Below are 22976 nucleotides of genomic sequence, written 5' to 3'. Positions count from 1 at the left end.
GGTGACATACGGCAAAGTTTTTGTCATCATCCAAGATGTTCTGGGCAACCCAACGGACTAATTCCTGAATAAAATCTGACCGAGTGTATGTGGCCTAGTATTCAATCCATCAAGGCTGGCATAGCTCCTGTAGTTGCAGTTTCTGGTTGCGGTTAACCATCCACTCTGGTCCTCTTCAAAAGGCAGAGGTGATTGGGTTGGACATGGTGCCGTCTGAAACCTATTGTGTAGGCCTCACCTATGGTCTGCAGGGTTTTTATATATGCCTCCCTGGTTGTGGAGCCCTTGGACGGTGTCTATGAACATCAGTCCCTTGCAGCTCCCCTGGATCCACCTGGCTCAGTAATATCCCACTGCTGCCATCAAATGTGAAGACATGTGGGTTAGTGGGTGCTCTTGTCCACTGGTCCGAGATCGCATGGGCTCATCCCATTGAACGCCCACTCTCCTTTTCCGGTGGTCAGAGTACTACTCAGACAACACAGGGTGAAGGTAAACAGTGTTGCAATACCTTATTGATTCAACAACAGACAATAACATATAGAACAGTCCCAGCAAATACCCAAGGTGGTGCAAATTATAGAGTCTCACTTTTCCGCTGGCTCGCCGGGATTAGAGCAGCTGTGACTTCGGGATTAGAGCAGCTGTGACTTTAAGTCCATCTAGTTCAACCTATATCCTAACCTAACCTGCCCTAACATGTTGATCAAGAGGAAGTAAAAAAAACCCATGTGGCAAACAGTAAGCTCCCCATTGGGGAAAAAAAATCCCTTCCCGACTCCATATTCAGCAATCAGACTAGTTCCCTGGATCATCGCCCTATCAAGGAATCTAGTATATATATCCTGTAACATTATACTTTTCAAGAAAGGCTTCCAGGCCCCTCATATTTTAGTAATTTGTGCTCTAATACGATGTTCCAGTGGCCGTGGCTGCATGTCTCACGGCTGTTAGGCAGTCATAACACATGGAGGTAGGGATTGTCTATCAAACAACTATCAGAGTACGCTCGCTCATCACTAATAGCAAATAATAACCTGCAGCAAAATGCAACTCAAGAGTCAACATTCTGACTCGTACGAACAATAGTCTATGTCTCTTTACCGACTGAAGAAAGACAAGTCTGGCATAACTAAGATTAAATGCTGTGTCGTCACAGCATAAGTATAGTATATACATACAATATATATAAATATGGATACATATTGTCTGCGTATATTTGCTTTTTATAACAGAAGTGTTAATATATTATTTTTATCAATTGACAAAATGCAGAGTAAAGTTTAATGAATATTTTCTTTATTAATAATAGGATAAAATGATAATGGAGGGAGAAAACCAGGAACTGAATCAATAGACGAAATCATAGTCTGATAGACAGCCGGGGTCAGATACCAGGTGATCAGTATGGATACCGCGGAGCCTGGTTAGAGGCCATAGATGTCCAGTATGGATACCGCGGAGCCTGGTGACAGAGGCTATACATGTCCAGGTAGAGATGTGACAAAAGGACACAGCTAGATGATGAAGGTCCTTCTATACTTCTCCAACAGTGATGGTGTATCTGCTGGACTTCAGGGCGCTGGATGTGGAGGTTTCCCGTCTTTTAGATGTCTGTAGGGGAGCGGCAACAACATGTAAGCACGCTGGCAGCCCTGGATAATCCACGCCGGCAGGATGATAAGATCCGGCGGAAGATGGAACCTATGAGAATAGAAGTAAATGCAATGTAAGTGATGGGACTCCATACAACATGATACTTCTGTGGGGTCACAGTGGCCAGACAGCTGAGGAATCTCATCACACAGAGGTCAGGGATCATCACCAACCATCATACATGTGATAATCCCATCACTGACAGATGACACATGAATTCTTCTCACTGACCGACATCACACAACATGGACATGATTCTCAATCTCACCTCTTCTTCTTTTCCCCTTTTTTACATTTTCTTGGCTTTCTTGCTCTGCATTGGGATTTATTGCAGAATTTGTTATCTCAATATTTGATGCTTGGGTACACTCTGGATGGGACTTTGAATTCTCATTGTTCATCGTGATGGTAGCGATGGTGCAAAGCTAAATAAGGGAAAAAATAAGATATGAAAAACTTTTTTTTACTTTGAGATGTCTTTTTTTTACATATTCTGGATTTATTGGTCATATATTCACTTTAGAAAGCCTTCCAGAGGATGACGTAAAATTTTGGAAGTCAAGGTCCTTGTCCTCACTTGTGTCCTCTTCATTCTCTGAGACCATAGGCATGTCTCTAGTAGCGTGATCTACAAGACATAGGTAATGAAATGTTACGAGAGGTTTTGGATATAGCACAGTCACAATTCATCCCCGAACCGGATGTCACATATTAAGGAAGACGAGACAAACAACAACTTAGTCTAGATGATGTCTCCTTCTACTTACTGATAAAGAGTCTGGTGTCCACATCTGACAAAAGATGAGGAATATACATTGGCTTCTGATTTAGAAGATTGTCAAAATCTAATTTTTTCACGAATGGATGATCCTTAATCTCAAATGCTCCACCTGGAAAAAAAAAAAAAATTGATGAGGACATTGTCAGAAACTGCTGAATATCTGAACAGTTTATCCTAATCTGAACTAATGACGTAACTGAGCCAACATGAAGGAAATAGAAAGAAAGTCACAGTATGGAGAACTAGAAATAGGCGAGCAGAAAGAGAAGTGCTGACCCTCATGGACATGAACGATTTGTCCTCAGTGTAATAAGTAAATATTAATACTATTATATCTGTTACCTGTCCCAAGTCTTTGCTCAGGATTTTTTTGGAGCAGCTCAGTGATGAGGTTCTTAGCCTTACGGGGTGGATGGCGTTTGTGATTCCAAGGTATTTTTGCTGTTATATAGAAAGTTACAGAAAATAAAACGTTTGTATTGGACTGTAAGGTGCAGCAAAGGAAATAACCAATGTAACCAGTCAAAGCAAAAATCGGATCATTCTACTTACCCATGACAATCAATCTTTTAAGCTCAGTTATGAAATCCACATCAAATGGTAAAGATCCCACCAGAAATTCATGGAGGATGATACCCATTGACCACCAGTCAACAGGTCTTCCGTAGTCTTTCTTCATGATGACCTCTGGGGCCATGTAATGCAGGGTACCACAATTCTAGAAACCAACAGAATATCCAGATGAGAGGTGATGAAACTCATTATTAAGACAAGTTCTCACCATTAAATACACAGTGACAGAATATCAAATAGAAGTGGAGAAGTTCTCCAGAAATGAAGAACGTAGAGAAGAGACAATAGTGGTGAGATATGTAAAGAACAAGCTAAGTTCCAGTAAGTGATGCTAACCTCACGGTCCTTGAACTCTCTGGAGATGTCCTTCGCTGATTGCTTATAGGTGTTGGTTTTTGGTATCATGATACCAATTTTTGAAAGCCCAAAATCAGTGACTTTAATGTGCCCAGCAGTTGTAATCAGGAGGCTGTGAAAGAGAAGAAGGTTTTAGGCTCACAGATCGTGTGATCATAAATAATAACTCCCCTCTTTATTACACTATAGGGGGCACTTACTTCTGCGGTTTCAGGTTTCGGTGCACCACACCATAGCTGTGCAGGTATTCCACTGCAAGAACTGTTTCTGCAAAGTACAAGCGGGCCAAGGGGATAGATAAATGGCCCCTGGTTCTTAGAAGGGACGCACAGTCTCCACCTATAGAAGAAAGGAAATATGAGCGGTGAGGGGTTTATAGAGCAGATCACCAAGATGTATCATGAGAAGTGAGCTGAGACATCGGAGCAGGAGAGAATATATACAGATATAATGCATATATAGTGCACAGAATATTGGTCTGAGGTCACGGTGAAATGTCGTCCATATACAGTGATGCCACAACTGGTCTACAGCTGGAGATACAGACGAGCTCAGTGCGGACATACAGGGACATCACACATCAATGACTTTCCTTAATATCTACAGTAAATGCTGGGTGGGGATGCAACCATCCTCGTGGACAAGTCCTAACAATATGAGTCATGATAAGATGTCCGCAGACATAGGCTGAATATAATATATGTACATGTCCTACCTCCGACATACTCCATGACCATACACAGGTGAGATCTAGTAGGGAAGGAGCAGAGGATGGAGGCCACAAAGGGACAATCAGCGAAGGTCATGATGTCCCTCTCCAGAAAGGCCGCGTCCACATCTTCTTCAGTTTCCAGGTTCTTCTTCGCCATTTTCTTCATAGTGAAGATCTGCTGTGAGTGTTTGTGCTGCACTAAGTAGGCAGCCCTGGAGAGAAGAAGAATCCATGGTTAATAATGAGCCCTATAAAAATCCAGCTATAGAAGTCCTTGGACAAGACAGTGATGTGGACTCAGATCATGTCCCTATGATAACACTGTATGGCAGAGCACAGAGGCGGAAGCCTTGTCATAGGGAACCCTGAGAAATGTGGATAATGCCAACAAAAATCTCACCCAAAACATCCGCCGCTGATCAGTTTGGATGTCTCGAAGTCGCTCATATGCGGCTTTCTCGCCGGGATCAATGATTCCATCAAGTTCTATAATAGAAGAAGCAGAAATGAGGTTAAGATCTAGAAGCTGCTGGAGAAAAGCTCCAGATGCAGAAACGTCTCGTACTACATCATGTCTCAGCTGATTTGCACTGATCCGATGTAGGTGTAGCAGTGGTGGGGCTGATGGATTGCTTCCTGACACTCCAAGGGTTAAATGTATTTGTTGTTCATGTGTGTGATAAATGGATGATACCCACTGGGGCTACAGCTAGCTGAGACAGGGTTAACTGTAGTGGCCGATCCAGATTGGGAGGGAGAACTGAGAGCTATTGGCAAGTCCATGAAGTGACAGTCAGTTAGTGTGTGAACCGCAGTGAACGAAGTAGCAGGCCTAGGACGAGAGGCTGCTAAGGATAGCGTGGGACTAATACTCTGGGCAGTGAATTGCTGAAAATACCTTTCCATGTGATTCGTCTACGAGTGTGGGTGGGATTTTACATAGGGAGCTACCAATCTCTAGTGTGGGTGGGGTTAGACACAGGACGCAGCTAATCACTGGTGTGGGCGGGGTTATACACACTGGTGTGAGTGGGATTATACAGGGCTCAGCGTTCAGAGCACTGCCAGATTTGCAGCAGCGAATATAGTGTAAGGTAATGGACACATGGCTGGACTCAGGGTCTCTGCCTCTACATCATGCTGCTCTCAGATGTGGAGTAAATACCTGCTGACAGATTCCCTATAATATAACTGCTATTATCTCGCCCAGAATAGAGACGGCCCCTGGTTACATGGGGATAATCCTGGACGGGTCATTCACCCCCAGGATCAGTGACGCACAGACATCTCTCTCTATGATACTTACAGTGGCAGGCTTGTGGATCTCCGGGATATCACAGATCACACTCTCAGGATCCGGCAGCTCAGGGGTTTCTACAATAGAGATAAAATGTATCAGACACCATTAATCCCACAGACATAATCCAGCGACATCAGGGAGGAATGACGAGACGTCTGTAGGTGGGATTAATCCTGGTTATATGGGGGCTCTGAGTATGGGGACGGGCAGCGCAGCCTTAGACAAATGTGCTGTCAGTGATGGAGGACCCCGATCACTACATGAGGAGCCCCCCACCCTCGCTGCACATGTGAGTGATGGGAAGAGAGCTGGAGCAGAGTCAGAATATGCAAATTAGCCTGGAAGTGCAGTGGGGCATGTCCCTGCACTCAGACTCTTCTGCCACGCCCCTAGGGCACTTCTATCCTGCTTTGCATATGACTTCTAACTCCCATTTCTCTTGACTTGTACATTTGAGGCCATAAATCGTCCGCTCCAGTCCTCCCACTGTTCCACATGTGACATGGCCGCCCGGTTCCCATCACACAGAGGGGAAAGAGTAAATGTGACATTCTCCCTGTCCAGAAGAATATCCGGATATTTCCAGTAGACGGTCGTGTGATCGGCTCACCTGTGGTCAGATCGCTGTTCAGCCCCGACTGACTCGTATTAGTGTCCGGGGATTCCGGGGGGACATTTTCCCCATCTTTGTCGTCGCCTTCTTGTGTCTCCTGATAGATAGAAGATATAAAATAAGATGTGGAAACTTCTACTGATCCCCGAATCCATAAATCAGAAGGACTGACCCTACACCTAGAGACGCCTGAGTGTCACCAGACAACCAGGCGCCATCATGGGAACAACGACTTTTTGTGATCACTACAATCAGTGTTTTATCAGCAGGTGATTATCAGTACAGGACTATCTGTCTTGTGCCCTATAGTCCTGCTGCTCTGAGTAACCGCACCCCCACCAATGACTGGCAGCTATCTGCCTATAAACTGTACATAGGAAGCTGCCAATCACTGGTGTGGGTAGGGTCAGACACAGGAAGCAGCCAATCACTGGTGTGGGTGGGGTTATACACACTGGTGTGGGCGGGATTATACAGGGCTCAGCATTCAGAACACTGCCAGACCTGCAGCAGAGAATATAGTGTAAGGTAATGGACACATTGCTGGAATCAGGGTCTCTGCCTCTACATCATGCTGCTCTCAGATGTGGAGTAAATACCTGCTGACAGATTCCCTATAATATAACTGCTATTATCTCCCCCAGAATAGAGTTGGCCCCTGGTTACATGGGCATAATCCTGAACGGGTCATTCAACCCCAGGATCAGTGATGCACATATATCTCCCTCTATGATACTTACAGTGGCAGGCTCGTGGATCTCCGGGATCTCACAGATCACACTCTCAGGATCCGGCAGCTCAGTGGTTTCTGCAATAGACATAAAATGTATCAGACACCATTAATCCCACAGACATAATACAGCGACATCAGGGAGGAATGACGAGACGTCTGTATGTGGGATTAATTCTGGTTATATGGGGGCTCTGAGTATGGGGACGGGCCGCGCAGCCATAGAGAAATTTGCTGTCAGTGATGTAGGACACCGATCACTACATGAGGAGCCCCCCACCCTCGCTGCACATGTAAGTGATGGGAAGAGAGCTGGAGCAGAGCAGGAAAATGCAAATTAGCCTGGAAGTGCACTGGGGCGTGTCCCTGCACTCGTACTCCTGCCACGACCCCCAGGACAGTTTCATCCTGCTTTGCATATGACTTCTACCTCCCATTTCTCCCGATCGCTCCAGTCCTCCCACTGCTCCACGTGTGAGCTGGCCGCCCGGTTCCCTTCACACAGAGGGGAAAGAGTAAATGTGACGTTCTCCCTATCATGTATAATATCCGGATATTTCCGGTAGACGGTCGTGTGATCGGCTCACCTGTGGTCAGTTTGCTGCTCGGCCCCGGCTGACTCGTATTAGTGTCCGGGGATTCCGGGGGGACATTTTCCCCATCTTTTTTGTCGCCTTCTGGTGTCTCCTGATAGATAGAAGATATAGAATAAGATATGGTACCGTCCACTGATCCCTGAATCCATAAATCAGAAGGACTGACCTTGCACCTACAGATGCCCGAGTGTCACCGGACAATCAGGTGCCATCATGGGAACAACGGCTGCTTGTGATCACTACAATCAGTGTTTTATCAGTAGGAGATTATCAGTACAGGGTTATCTCTCTCTTGCCCTGTAGTTCTGTTTCTCTGAGTAACCCCACCGCCACCAATGATTGGCAGCTTTCTGCCTATAAACGGTGTACATAAGAAGCTGTCAATCACTGGTGTGGGCGGGGTTATATATAGGATACTGCCAATCACTGGTGTGGGCGGGGTTATACACAGAAAACTGCCAATCACTGGTGTGGGGAGGGCAACACACAGGAGGCAGCCAATCATTGGTGTGGGCGGATTATACACAGGAAGCACCCAATCACTGGTGTGGGCGGGATTATACACAGGACGCAGCCAATCAGTGGTGTGGGCGGGGTTATACACACTGGTGTGGGTGGGGTTATACAGGACTCAGCGTTCAGAGCACTGCCAGATTTGCAGCAGAGAATATAGTGTAAGGTAATGGACACATGGCTGGACTCAGGGTCTCTGCCTCTACATCGTGCTGCTCTCAGAGGTGGAGTAAATACCTGCTGACAGATTCCCTATAATATAACAGCTATTATCTCGCCCAGAATAGAGACGTCCCCTGGTTACATGGGGATAATCCTGGACGGGTCATTCACCCCCAGGATCAGTGACGTACAGACATCTCCCTCTATTATACTTACAGTGGCAGGCTCGTGGATCTTCGGGATCTCACAGATCACACTCTCAGGATCCGGCAGCTCAGGGGTTTCTACAATAGAGATAAAATGTTCAGACGCCATTAATCTCACAGACATAATCCAGCGCCATCAGGGAGGAATGACGAGACGTCTGTAGGTGGGATTAATCCTGGATATATGGGGGCTCTGAGTATGGGGACGGGCCGCGCAGCCATAGAGAAATGTGCTGTCTGTGATGGACGACAGCGATCACTACATGAGGAGCCCCCCACTCTCGCTGCACATGTGAGTGATGGGAAGAGAGCTGGAGCAGAGCCGGAAAATGCAAATTAGCCTGGAAGTGCACTGGGGCGTGTCCCTGCACTCGGACTCCTCTATCACACGCCCCCAGGGCACTCCTGAGCAGCACATTGGAGGCCATAAACCATCCGCTCCAGTCCCCCCACTGCTCCACATGTAACATGGCCACCCGGTTCCCATCACACAGAGGGGAAAGAGTAAATGTGACGTTCTCCCTGTCCTGTATAATATCCGGATATTTCCGGTAGACGGTCGTGTGATCGGCTCACCTGTGGTCAGATTGCTGCTCGGCCCCGGCTGACTCGTATTTGGGTCCGGGGATTCCGGGGGGACATTTTCCCCATCTTTGTCGCCGCCTTCTGGTGTCTCCTGATAGATAGAACATATAGAATAAGATGTGGAACCTTCCACTGATCCTTGAATCCATAAATCAGAAAGACTGACCCTGCACCTACAGACGCCCGAGTGTCACCGGACAATCAGGCGCCATCATGGGAACAAAGTCTGCTTGTGATCACTACAATCATTGTGTTATCAGCAGGAGATTATCAGTACAGGACTTTCTCTCTCGTGCCCTATAGTCCTGCTTCTCTGAGTAACCCCGCCCCCTCCAATGATTGGCAGGTTTCTGCATATAAACAGTGTACATAGGAAGCTGCCAGTCTCTGCTGTGGTCAGGATTATATGTAGGATACTGCCAATCACTGGTGTGGGTGGGGTTATTCACAGAAAGCTGCCAATCATTGGCGTGGGCAAGGTTATACACAAGAAGCAGCCAATCAGTGGTGTGGGCGGGACTATAAAGGGCTCAGCGTTCAGAGCACTGCCAGATCTGCAGCAGACAATATAGTGTAAGGTAATGGACACATGGCTGGAATCAGGGTCACTGCCTCTACATCGTGCTGCTCTCTGATGTGGACCTGCTGACAGATTCCCTTTAAAATAACTGCTATTATCTTGCCCAGAATAGAGACGTCCCCTGGTTACATGGGGATAATCCTGGACGGGTCATTCACCCTCATGATCAGTGACGCACAGACATCTCCCTCTATGATACTTACAGTGGCAGGCTCGTGGATCTTCGGGATCTCACAGATCACACTCTCAGGATCCGGCAGCTCAGGGGTTTCTACAATAGAGATAAAATGTTCAGACGCCATTAATCTCACAGACATAATCCAGCGCCATCAGGGAGGAATGACGAGACGTCTGTAAGTGGGATTAATCCTGGTAATATGGGGGCTCTGAGTATGGGGACGGGCCGTGCAGCCATAGAGAAATGTGCTGTCTGTGATGGAGGACAGCGATCACTACATGAGGAGCCCCCCACCCTCGCTGCACATGTGAGTGATGGGAAGAGAGCTGGAGCAGAGCAGAAAAATGCAAATTAGCCTGGAAGTGCACTGGGGCGTGTCCCTGCACTCGGACTCCTCTATCACACTCCCCCAGGGCACTTCCATCTTACTTTACATATGACTTCTAACTCCCATTTCTCCTGAGCGGCACATTGGAGACCATAAACCGTCCGCTCCAGTCCTCCCACTGCTCCACATGTAACATGGCCGCCCGGTTCCCATCACACAGAGGGGAAAGAGTAAATGTGACGTTCTGCCTATCCTGTATAATATCCGGATATTTCCGGTAGACGGTCGTGTGATCGGCTCACCTGTGGTCAGATCGCTGCTCGGCCCCGGCTGACTCGTATTAGTGTCCGGGGATTCCGGGGGGACATTTTCCCCATCTTTGTCGTCGCCTTCTGGTGTCTCCTGATAGATAGAACATATAGAATAAGATGTGGAACCTTCCACTGATCCCTGAATCCATAAATCAGAAGGACTGACCCTGCACCTACAGACGCCCGAGTGTCACCGGACAATCAGGCGCCATCATGGGAACAAAGTCTGCTTGTGATCACTACAATCAGTGTTTTATTAGCCTGAGATTATCAGTACAGGACTTTCTCTCTCGTGCCCTGTAGTCCTGCTTCTCTGAGTAACCCCGCCCCCTCCAATGATTGGCAGGTTTCTGCATATAAACAGTGTACATAGGAAGCTGCCAGTGTCTGTTGAGGTCGGGGTTATATGTAGGATACTGCCAATCACTGTTGTGGGCGGGGTTATTCACAGAAAGCTGCCAATTATTGGCGTGGGCAGGGTTATACACAAGAAGCAGCCAATCAGTGGTGTGGGCGGGACTATACAGAGCTCAGCGTTCAGAGTACTGCCAGATCTGCAGCAGACAATATAGTGTAAGGAAATGGACACATGGCTGGAATCAGGATCTCTGCCTTTACATCGTGCTGCTCTCAGATGTAGAGTAAATACCTGCTGACAGATTCCCTTTAAAATAACTGATATTATCTTGCCCAGAATAGAGACATCCCCTGGTTACATGGGGATAATCCTGGACGGGTCATTCACCCCCAGGATCAGTGAGGCACAGACATCTCCCTCTATTATACTTACAGTGGCAGGCTCGTGGATCTTCGGGATCTCACAGTTCACATTCTCAGGATCCGGCAGCTCAGGGTTTTCTACAATAGAGATAAAATGTTCAGACGCCATTAATCCCACAGACATAATCCAGCGCCATCAGGGAGGAATGACGAGACGTCTGTAGGTGGGATTAATCCTGGTTATATGGGGGCTCTGAGTAGGGGGACGGGCCGCGAAATGTGCTGTCAGTGATGGAGGACCCCGATCACTACATGAGGAGCCCCCCACCCTCGCTGCACATGTGAGTGATGGGAAGAGAGCTGGAGCAGAGCCGTAAAATGCAACTTAGCCTGGAAGTGCACTGGGGCGTGTCCCTGCACTCGGACTCCTCTGTGACACGCCCCCAGTGCACTTCCACACTGCTTTTCATGACTTCTAACTCCCATTTCTCCTGAGCGGCACATTGGAGGCCCTAAGCCGTCCGCTCCAGTCCTCCCACTGCTCCACATGTAACATGGCCGCCCGGTTCCCATCACACAGAGGGGAAAGAGTAAATGTGACGTTCTGCATATCCTGTATAATATCCGGATATTTCCGGTAGATGGTCGTGTGATCGGCTCACCTGTGGTCAGATCGCTGCTCGGCCCCGGCTGACTCGTATTAGTGTCCGGGGATTCCGGGGGGACATTTTCCCCATCTTTGTCGCCGCCTTCTGGTGTCTCCTGATAGATAGAACATATAGAATAAGATGTGGAACTTTCCACTGATCCCTGAATCCATAAATCAGAAGGACTGACCCTGCACCTACAGACTCCCGAGTGTCACCGGACAATCAGGCGCCATCATGGGAACAAAGTCTGCTTGTGATCACTACAATCATTGTGTTATCAGCAGGAGATTATCAGTACAGGACTTTCTCTCTCGTGCCCTGTAGTCCTGCTGCTCTGAGTAACCCCGTCCCCACCAATTATTGGCAGCTTTCTGCCTATAAACAGTGTACATAGGAAGCTGCCAATCACTGTTGTGGGCGGGGTTATATATAGGTTACTGCCAATCACTGGTGTGGGCGGGGTTATACACAAGACGCAGCCAATCACTGGTGTGGGCGGGATTATACAGGGCTCAGTGTTCAGAGCACTGCCAGATTTGCAGCAAAGAATATATTGTAAGGTAATGGACACATCGCTTGAATCAGGGTCTCTGCCTCTACATCGTGCTGCTCTCTGATGTGGAGTAAATACCTGCTGACAGATTCCCTATAATATAACTGCTATTGTCTCCCCCAGAATAGAGACGGCCCTTGGTTACATGGGGATAATCCTGGATGGGTCATTCACCCCCAGGATCAGTGACGTACAGACATCTCCCTCTATTATACTTACAGTGGCAGGCTCGTGGATCTCCGGGATCTCACAGATCACACTCTCAGGATCCGGCAGCTCAGGGGTTTCTACAACAGAGATAAAATGTATCAGACGCCATTAATCCACAGACATAATCCAGCGCCATCAGGGAGGAATGACGAGACGTCTGTAGGTGGGATTCATCCTGGTTATATGGGGGGCTCTGAGTAAGGGGACGGGCCGCGCAGCCATAGAGAAATGTGCTGTCTGTGATGGAGGACCCCGATCACTACATGAGGAGCCCCCCACCCTCGCTGCACATGTGAGTGATGGGAAGGGAGATGAAGCAGAGCTGGAAAATGCAAATTAGCCTGGAAGTGCACTGGGGCGTGTCCCTGCACTCGGACTCCTCTGTCCCACGCCCCTAGGGCACTTTCATCCTACTTTGCATATGAATTCTACCTCCCATTTCTCCTGACCAACACATTGGAGGCCATAAACCGCCCATTCCAGTCCTCCCACTGCTCCACACGTGACATGGCCTCCCAGTTCCCATCACACAGAGGGGAAAGAGTAAATGTTTCGTTCTCCTTATCCTGTAGAATATCCAGATATTTCCGGTAGACGGTCGTGTGATTGGCTCACCTGTGGTCAGATCGCTGCTCGGCCCCGGCTGAATCATATTAGTGTCCGGGGATTCCGGGGGGACATTTTCCCCGTCTTTGTCATCGCCTTGTGGTGTCTCCTGATAGATAGAAGATATAGAATAAGATGTGGAACCTTCCACTGATTCCTGAATCCATAAATCAGAAGGACTGACCCTGCACCTACAGACGCCCGAGTGTCACTGGACAACCAGGCGTCATCATGGGAACGTTCTCATCCCCAGTGGAGTAAGAGACGGGTTCAGTATTGATCCTTACCGGGTGTTCCGGGGAGCGGGCCGGACCTTCCAGCACATACAGGACTTTTTCGGCCGGTTCTTTAACAAAAGCCAAATCTCCGTCTTGAGATCTTTCTTCGGCCTATAAAGAAGGAAAGAAACAAAAGGGAAATCGTGAGATGAGAGCGGTGAGATTGGAGGTGGCCATAGTGTAATGACTGCGGAGCGGTAAGTATGGAGACGGCCATAGTGTAATGACTGCGGAGCGGTAAGTATGGAGGCGGCCATAGTGTAATGACCGTGGAGCGGTGGGAATGGAGGCGGCCATAGTGTAATGACTGCGCAGCGGTGAGAATGGAGGCGGCCATAGTGTAATGACTGCACAGCGGTGAGAATGGAGGCGGCCATAGTGTAATAGACCACGGGCCGGTGAGAATAGAGCCGTCCATAGTGTGATGACTGCGGAGCGGTGAGAATGGAGGCGGCCATAGTGTAATGACCATGGAGCGGTGAGAATGGAGGCGGCCATAGTGTAATGACCATGGAGTGGTGAGAATGGAGGCGGCCATAGTGTAATGACCATGGACCGGTGAGAATGGAGGCGGCCTTTGTGTAATGACCTTGGAGCGGTGAGAATGGAGGCGGCCATAGTGTAATGACTGCGGAGCGGTGAGAATGGAGGCGGCCATAGTGTAATAACTGCAGAGCAGTGAGAATGGAGGCGGCCATAGTGTAATAACAGGAGCGGTGAGAATGGAGGTGGCCATAGTGTAATGACTGCAGAGCGGTGAGAATGGAGGCGGCCATAGTGTAATGACTGCGGAGCGGTGAGAATGGAGGTGGCCATAGTGTAATGACCGCAGAGCGGTGAGAATGGAGGCGGCCATAGTGTAATGACTGTGCAGCGGTGAGAATGGAGGCGGCCATTGTGTAATGACCATGGAGCGGTGAGAATGGAGGCGGCCATTGTGTAATGACTGCGGAGCGGTGAGAATGGAGGCGGCCATAGTGTAATGACTGCGCAGCGTTGAGAATGGAGGCGGCCATAGTGTAATGACTGCGGAGTGGTGAGAATGGAGGAGGCCATAGTGTAATGACTGCGCAGCGTTGAGAATGGAGGTGGCCATAGTGTAATGACCGCAGAGCGGTGAGAATGGAGGCGGCCATAGTGTAATGACTGTGCAGCGATGAGAATGGAGGCGGCCATAGTGTAATGACCATGGAGCGGTGAGAATGGAGGCGGCCATTGTGTAATGACCTTAGAGCGGTGAGAATGGAGGCGGCCATAGTGTAATGACTGCGCAGCGTTGAGAATGGAGGCGGCCATAGTGTAATGACTGCGGAGTGGTGAGAATGGAGGAGGCCATAGTGTAATGACTGCGCAGCGTTGAGAATGGAGGCGGCCATAGTGTAATGACTGCGCAGCGTTGAGAATGGAGGCGGCCATAGTGTAATGACTGCGGAGTGGTGAGAATGGAGGCGGCCATAGTATAATGACTGCGGAGTGGTGAGAAAGGAGGCGGCCATAGTGTAATGACTGCGGAGCGATGAGAATGAAGGCGGCCATTGTGTAATGACTGCAGAGCGGTGAGAATGGAGGCAGCCATAGTGTAATGACTGCGGAGTGGTGAGAATGGAGGAGGCCATAGTGTAATGACTGCGGAGCGGTGAGAATGGAGGCGGCCATAGTATAATGACTGCGGAGTGGTGAGAATGGAGGCGGCCATAGTATAATGACTGCGGAGTGGTGAGAAAGGAGGCGGCCATTGTGTAATGACTGCAGAGCGATGAGAATGGAGGCGGCCATTGTGTAATGACTGCGGAGCGGTGAGAATGGAGGCGGCCATAGTGTAATGATCGTGGGTCTGGGCCTCATCCTGTGTAATATTGGGGGACACCAGAAGCTTCTGTCCACCATTATGACCCATCATTGTGGAGAAGGTATGTGCAGAGCGTCCACCACTTACCTGCTGTAGTAATGTCCTGATGTTTCGGGTTAAATCCGTCAGATACTCTGAGGTAAGACGGTCTTGTTGGTATTTGGTCAGGCAGTCCTGCACTAGCTCCACCACCAGCCGGTGAGTGAAGCCGAGGATGCCATCGGGTGGTAGAAGCTTAATGTCAGAGCAATGGGTGTAAAGAATCTCCGATAATGCTTCTACCTGAAGCTTGTCTAGAAGAAATTCAGCCATAGCGAAAAATTGCAAATGCACTCAGTCACTAGGGAGCCAAAATGGCAGCCGGAACCCTGTGTGCACAGCATAAGTAACTGCGAGCGGTGATGTCACAATGGAGGACCATCTGTGATGTCATAATGGCCTACCATCTGTGATGTCATAATGGAGGACCATCTGTGATGTCAGAATGGAGGACCATCTGTGATGTCATAATGGCCGACCATCTGTGATGTCATCATGGAATGTGGTGATGGAATCCTCAGGATCGTCTGCAATACTTACAGGGGAACCCGGGGATTACAGACGCCTCCATGTTTTCATGGCTGTTCTCTTCTCGGTCCATTAAAAACACAACTAGGATCAGGGCATGTTCACACCTTGCGCTTTTGCAGCATTTTTACTTGTGTTTTATTTTCCATTCATTTGAATGAGTGAAAAACGCTGCAAAATCCCTGAAAGAGATGAGATAAAGCAGAAACAAAAAATGCAACAAAAACCAACATGTGACTGAGGCTCCAGAAGTCTCCTGTTCTACACTCCCTGACAGAAGTTATGTCTCTTATCCATGTTATGTAAATAAAAGCTTATGACCTGACGTTAAATTCATCCATTGGTTGTATAAATTATTCTTTTGAAAGCTGAAACCCTCCAAAATGTGGTTTAGGTTAAGAAAATAAATTGGCATCAATGCAGAAATATTGATCATTTAATGGACACAGAATGGTCAGATTTTGTCAAGACAAAAGTTTTGTCGGCCACAGAAAGTAATGTGATATTCAAACAAATAATTAACTTAAAATACAAATATATGTTGCAAAACATTGGTGAATGAAGTTGTGGTGCTATTAGAGTCATATTTAATATTTTGTGGGACTTCCATGAGCATGAATGACTGCATCCAAGGGGTTCAACCAGCGTCGGACTGGCCCACCGGAGAACCGGAGGATTCTCCGGTGGGCCCTGGCATCTGGTGGGCCCTGGCACCTGCTGGCATACAGGGCCAGCAGTTGCCTAGGGCCTCCGCTGCTCCAGGGGCCCCCAGCCAGTGGTGTGTCACTAATAGCGGCACACCATGCAGCTGCTAATGGGGGCCCTGGGCCAGCAGCCCCGGTCCCCGCTGCTAAAAGGAAATGAATATTCATTGCTTCCCACGCCCACATGGATGTGGAAAGCAGTGAATATCATTTCATGGTCTCCACTCCCCCAGGGGCCCAGCCTCCCAGCCTGGGCAGCCGCTATGCAGCAGTAAAGTGAGGGCCGGCGCCGCCCTCAATTGTAATGGGAGAGAGAGTGTCAGATGATGTTCTCTCTCCCATCAGTCCCCTCTGTTGACTCACAGCCGGTGCGCGATGACGTCACTACATCGCGCACCCGCTGTGTGTCTGGCAGAGGGGGCAGCTCCCAACACTGAAGCCGGCTGCCGGAATCAGCGTGGGAGCGCGGAGGAGAGGTGAGTATTGTGTTTTGTTTTTTTTATATCTCTATCTCTCTATATCTATCTATCTATCTATCTATCTATCTCTATATCTATCTGTCTCTATATCTATCTATCTGTCTATATGTATCTATCTATCTATCTCTATATCTGTCTATCTCTTTAGCTGTCTATGGCTGGAGTCACACTAACCAGCTCAAAATACGCTCCGTAGTTTACATGCGTAATACGGATGACAGACCCCTAAATAGTGCTCCGTAGGTCATCCGTAAGCAAGGTGCGGTCGCGTATTTTGCGCATGTCTGCATCCGTATGTAATCCGTATGGTATCCGTATGCCAGTGGTCCCCAACCTTTTTTGCACCAGGGACCGGTTTCAAGCAAGACCATTCTTCCATGGCCCGGCAGGGCGGGGATGGAGGTGTGGCAGGGGCGGGGCTTTGGTCATAAGGGGGCGGGGCTATGGACACGGTTGTAGTGTAGCAGTGCATACTTATAATTAAATAACATTTATAATGTGACTCAACTCACCATAGGTTTTGAATAAGTGCTCCATCACCCGAGTGCTCCCTTCTCCCCATCATTGCCTTCACCCCATCACCCCCTTCTCCCCATCATTGCCTTCACCCCATCATTCCCTTCTCCCCATCATTGCCTTCACCCCATCACTGCTGTCTCCCCATCATTGCCTTCACCCCATCACTGCCATCTCTCCATCATTGCCTTCACCCCATCACTCCCCTCTCCCCATCATTGCCTTCACCCCATCACTCCCTTCTCCCCATCATTGCCTTCACCCCATCACTCCCCTCTCCCCATCATTGCCTTCACCCCATCACCCCCTTCTCCCCATCATTGCCTTCACCCCATCACTCCCCTCTCCCCATCATTGCCTTCACCCCATCACTCCCTTCTCCCCATCATTGCCTTCACCCCATCACTCCCCTCTCCCCATCATTGCCTTCACCCCATCACTCCCTTCTCCCCATCATTGCCTTCACCCCATCACTGCCATCTCTCCATCATTGCCTTCACCCCATCACTGCTGTCTCCCCATCATTGCCTTCACCCCATCACTGCCGTCTCTCCATCACTCCCCATCTCCTCCAGGGCCAGGCTACACAAACACAGACCAACACACACACACACAGACATACATACACACACACATTATACACACACACACACATTATACATACACACACACACACACACACCACCTCTCTCCTCTCACCTGGCCGCCGCCCACGCTTCCTCGCTCTGACACAGCAGCGGCCGCGCTCCTCTCTGTGTCAGTCAGAGACAGGAAGCGCGGGCGGCGGGCAGGAAGCTGGACGCAGTGGACGGGTCCTTGCATCTCCGCTCCTGCTATTCCCTCTTGCAGGCAGCGGAGCTGCTTGATCGCTCCCTGGCCGCCCCAGCCCCAGCCCCCGCTACGCCACTGACCGCCCCTGGCTCCCCTTGTGTCCGCGGACCGGCAAGGGCACTGCAGCGGCCCGGTGCTGGGCCGCGGACCGGCGGTTGGGGACCCCTGCCGTATGCAATCCGTATGGCGAGATTTTCTCGCAGCCTTGCAAAATGGACATTTAACGGTTTTGAAGTCTGCTAACAATTTAAATCATTAGCCTGCACCCTATTTCTACACTCAGGAACAGGTGGCTGCCTCCATTCTGTCCATTTGTCACCTTGCATTCACGAGGTGTGTTGGTGTTCTTTGTGCAACATGGCAGAGGGTCTGAGATTCAATACAACCGAGCAGGTTCTCTTTACCTGGCTTTTGTCACGGCGCTTTGGGCAACCATATCCTGTGATAGTGGATCCGAGGAGGAGGAGACGCATGTGGGTACATCAACTTTTGAGGCAACGACTCACAAGAGGTCATTTTCACCGCCTCTATTCTTCTCTGCGGGAGCATCCTGAGAAATGTTACCAGTACTGTCGCATGAGCATTTCCACATTTGATCGCCTCTTGGAGACAGTGCGCCCTGGGATCACCTTTCAGGACACAAGGATGCGCAAAGCCATATCTGCAGAGCAGCGACTTCTACTCACAATACGGTATGTACTACACAACCACATTCTCTATGTTCATAATGTGTGTGCTAAAGTATGTTTTTTTGCCTTCTTGGACAAAGTTTTATGCCCTCATCTTACTCCAAATATGTTTCACCTGACACAGCAGAATGTTACATCTAATATGTCCTGCATATCACTTAGTCATTGTGCCACCAAATATGTGTGTGTTGTTCTCTCTCAATTCCTCCCAAGTTTGGTCGGCATGTAACTGATGTTTTTGGACTTTATGCATTCTAAAATTATCCATTTCTGTTGTTCTACAGCTTCCTGTCCACTGGCCTGTCTTATGCCGCCCTCCACCATGAGTTTCTCATTGGAAGATCAACCATTTCAGGCATAGTGAGGTCTACATGTACAGAAATCTGGACAAGACTCCATCTAGTGGTCATGCCCGAGCCCAGGATGGAAGACTGGTTGAGGATATCAAGGGACTTTGAGGAGGACTGCAAGTTTCCAAATTGTATTGGGGCCCTGGATGGCAAACATATCCGGGTGCGTAAGCCGCCGAACTCAGGCTCCCAATTCTTCAATTATAAACATTACTTTTCTGTTGTATTGTTGCCTCTGGCCGACCCTCAATACAAGTTTATAATTGGAGACATTGGGGCCTATGGAAGGACGGGAGACTCTAGAGTCTTCAATACTTCCATAATGGCTCGGCGGCTACGCACCAACCAGTTGGCTCTACCACCACCACGCCAGCTACCAGGCTCCCCCGAACAATCAGTCCCTTATGTCCTTGTGGCAGATGAGGCCTTTCAGTTATCACGCAATGTCATGAGGACATATCCTCGGCGCAACCTTGACCACAGGCACTGAATTTGTAACTTGCGCCTATCGCGTGCTAGGCGACTGGTGGAGTGTTCCTTTGGGATTCTTTGTGCCAAATGGCGAGTACTCCAGTCTGCCATTCAGTTGAGTGAACAAAATGTAAATGAAGTTGTGAAAGCCTGTGTTGTTCTGCCTAACTTCACCAGGATACATGATTGTTCCTCCTCTGATGTTGTTGTGCGTAGGCCGGACAATGCGCGCAGGGTGAGACCACCTATGAACCCTCAACGTAGACCGCTCTCTGGCCTCAAAGTGCGTGATATTTTCACTAATTACTTTATCTCACCTGAGGGGGCAACTTCTTGGCAAGAGCATGCTGTGTCTATGTTATAATTTGTTTCTTTAAGTGTGTCTAAATATATATTACTCCACCCCTTATGATTCTATGACTGTTTCATTGCATTGGTTAGTGTATGTTAGTATGTTGACAGGGTTTTTGAAAAATCACACAGAGACGTTAACTAGAGTAGACAAATTTTTAGTTTTGCCTTTTTTTTTTTGTTTGCTTAAAGGCAAACATAATATTGCCATAAGAAAAATTTTGCAATGGGCAAAATGACCCTTTGTGCCTTCTTTAACTTTTTTGAAAAGTAACATTACATAACAAAACACCAACAAAGATTAGGCAATAACAACATTGCTGCATGACAATAGTTAACTAGAAAGGAAAAAAATAGGTGAGCTCCATCACCAAAATAAAGGCTACAAGATAACACTCACATTTCCTCATAATGTTTTCCAATCATAGAAAGCTTCCACCATGACAGGCAAGGCTACCTCACAGCTTTCACACAGATATTACCTGTCTGTAGAACAGAGAATATTTAAGCATGCTATACTGGAAAGGATGAAAATACAAAACTCACTTGTTAAGACATAGAGAGAGCGTGATATTCTGAATGCTGGTCGCCTTGAATTGTTTTACTAGAGATTGCTACCAAAAAAGGTGACTACTTAACTAAGGCGAGCACGCCTTTCCTAGGCCTTAGCAAGTGAGTAGTGTATTTTCATCCTTTCATTTTACATTATAGCGCGTTGAAATATTCTCTTTTGTACACACATGTAATATCTGTCTGAAAGGCGTGAGGTAGAGTTGCCTGTCATGATGGATTGTTTCATATGTTTGGAAAACATTGTTTAAAAATTAGAATGTTAAATTATGTACAAAATGTTGGTGATGGAGAACACCTGTTTTTTCCTTTCTATTTGGAGCACCAGTTAAAACGCACTGGACATCTCCCGCCATCAGAATCATAAATCCTCATAGGTTGGGGAAGGGGAACGTGGAAGAACAGCCTGTGGGTGCTGCTGGACACTGTGGCCAACATCGCCCTGTGTGGGGCCATACTGTTGCCCATGATGCTGGAATTGTCCTGCCTCCTGGGACTGTTGGGGATACTGGCCAGAGTAATGATGATGGTGAGGGGCTTCTTGTTGGCTGTGGTAGGCACGTGGCTCATACCCACCAAGATAGCCAGATCGTCCCCAACCAGGTTGGGACCAGCCTCCAACACTGGGTGGGTACAAGTGGCCATATTGGTGGGGTTGGCTTGAGGCTGACATTTGGGGCTGCGGAATAGAAGGTTGGGTAGTGGGAGGAAGGGGTTGAGGTGTAGGCCCACGTATTAGAGGATGTTCGGACCCTGCTTGAGCAAGCATCTGTGTGGATGGTCTCATGCGCATTAGATTTTGGGGGGAGAGCTGCCACCTCTACAGAAATTCAAAAACCTCATATGGGGTATTGGGGGGGGGTGCTTGCATCAAGCAGGATCTGAATACGTCCCCTAATACGGAGCCTGACCTCACGGGTAAGGGCACGGAGATAAAGGGTGAGGCTACGTGCATAGGCCTCCTCACCATCATCTGTAGTTACTCTAGATAAATAATTGAGCACCCCAGTGTCCACATTGGTCCTGCTCTCTTGAACAGTGACCTGGCGCCTTCTTATTCGCCGTGATGTAAGAGGAGCCTGTGGGGAGGGCCTGATCAGGGCAGTTGGGCTGCTGCTCAAGTTGCCCAGCTCTTCCAGGATGGGTGAGGTTGCAGCAGCAGACCGTCCTGGTGGTGTGTTGTGTAGGGCAGCCATTGTGTGGTCTGGTGATGCCTCCTCTTCAGCCATCCTTCTTGTAGGGGGAGAAGATGGGCCAGCCACCTCATCCCCTACAGGATCAATAATGGGCTCTGCCTCTGAGGCCGTTCCTCGATCCGTAAGGTTGGATTGAGTTCTGTTATGAAATAGAACAGAGGCAAAAATACATCAATATTTTTGTCCCTGTAAAGTATTTGTGTAATGTATTTGTGTAATGTGGTGTGAGGTATGTACTTACGGTCTCAGAGCCAGAATTGGGGAGAGGAAGTTCAGCCGGTCATAGTATATGTACTTCCTTTTTACATATCCAGCATCCCCACTCCTGGACCGCTGCTGGCGTTCCCGGCGGTACTGGTCCCGGATGCTTCGCCACCGTTTCATCACATCTTCCACTGCAATGTGACAGGAAAGATTGTAAAATTCACATATTGGAGAGGTCACATTTTCTAACAGTAGTCTAGGCATGGGGCCTTCTGGGGTGTGCGTTCTACCCATGGTGGCACATGTAATTGGGCCGATACACAAGGTCTCTTTAGCTACACTTAAACTAATTTGTTTGGCTAGGAGGATGAGGAGCTTGTGGCCTAACCCCAAATTATGGCTGTGTGAAGCCACGTATCGCATCCAAATGTAACGGCCTCATGAGGCTAAAATTACATGCCCAGGAAGGGGGGGGTGCTGATTGTAGAGTCATTTTATAGCGCGCGATAAGGTTAATGATATTTTTATGGTTGCACTTACGAATTTTATGCTGCTCATCACGTGGTCGGTCACCAAAGTCATGGTACATCTGGCGACAGATGCGCCTCCATGACGCCTCCTTTCTTGTGCGGTTAGCATAATTTGCATCGCGTGGGTCCCATATTTCTGGACGCTCCTGCACCAGCACAATGAGCATCTCCACATTTATGTACGTGGACGCCATGCTGCTGCTGTACTCCGTGGAGGCGTACTTCCTGGATGTCTGGAGCGCTTTTTGAGCTCATTTGCATGTCTACGCTTCCTGATGATGGATTGGCCCATTTCCTGTCACCAGCCAAAAGACCAGCGTATTTCTCGCAGGTCACATGTGTGTTCCGTGTGTAATCCGTATTTTTTGCGCACCCATAGACTTGCATTGGCGTACTACGGGCGTAGTACACTGACAATCGCAGCATGCTGCGATTGGCACGGAGCGTAGAATACAGATGAGAAATATACGC

The 22976-nt window shown here is 48.5% G+C and overlaps 2 protein-coding genes across 2 annotated transcripts; both read right to left on the bottom strand.

The window, feature by feature from the left end:
- Positions 1-1277: 1277 nt before the first annotated feature.
- LOC141091854 (microtubule-associated serine/threonine-protein kinase 4-like) lies at positions 1278-13415 on the bottom strand. Its single transcript, XM_073577609.1, has 20 exons — positions 13410-13415; positions 13208-13309; positions 12930-13029; positions 10972-11039; positions 10173-10272; positions 8776-8875; positions 7310-7491; positions 7153-7217; positions 5990-6089; positions 5386-5453; positions 4480-4565; positions 4083-4291; positions 3568-3706; positions 3347-3479; positions 2990-3155; positions 2780-2878; positions 2424-2546; positions 2175-2284; positions 1925-2081; positions 1278-1704 (listed from the first exon to the last, which is right to left on the bottom strand). Exons 1-20 carry the CDS (start codon positions 13413-13415, stop codon positions 1607-1609), a joined length of 2211 nt encoding a protein of 736 aa, XP_073433710.1. The 3' UTR covers positions 1278-1606.
- LOC141091749 (uncharacterized) lies at positions 12930-17377 on the bottom strand. The gene is made up of 2 exons (XM_073577441.1): positions 13208-17377; positions 12930-13029 (listed from the first exon to the last, which is right to left on the bottom strand). The coding sequence occupies exon 1, from the start codon at positions 15357-15359 to the stop codon at positions 14427-14429; it is 933 nt and encodes a 310-aa protein (XP_073433542.1). The 5' UTR covers positions 15360-17377; the 3' UTR covers positions 12930-13029; positions 13208-14426.
- Positions 17378-22976: the final 5599 nt, after the last annotated feature.

Source organism: Dendrobates tinctorius, unplaced genomic scaffold, assembly GCF_039654945.1.
Source record: "Dendrobates tinctorius isolate UK_male_01 unplaced genomic scaffold, ASM3965494v1 ptg000056l, whole genome shotgun sequence".
NCBI lineage: Eukaryota > Metazoa > Chordata > Amphibia > Anura > Dendrobatidae > Dendrobates > Dendrobates tinctorius.
The sequence above is the reverse complement of the archived record's forward strand: the minus strand, read 5'-3'. Positions and strand labels throughout refer to the sequence as shown.

Bases quoted from the DNA above. Each gene is read 5' to 3' on its own strand.
- LOC141091854 (XM_073577609.1), bottom strand. The intron at 7,492-8,775 runs GTGAGCCGATCA...GGGCATCTGTAG, and splicing joins GAGCAGCAATCTGACCACAG to GTGCAAGGTCAGTCCTTCTG. The intron at 3,480-3,567 runs GTAAGTGCCCCC...TCTCTTTCACAG, and splicing joins CGAAACCTGAAACCGCAGAA to CCTCCTGATTACAACTGCTG.
- LOC141091749 (XM_073577441.1), bottom strand. From the start codon at position 15,359: ATGGCTGAATTTCTTCTAGACAAGCTTCAGGTAGAAGCATTATCGGAG.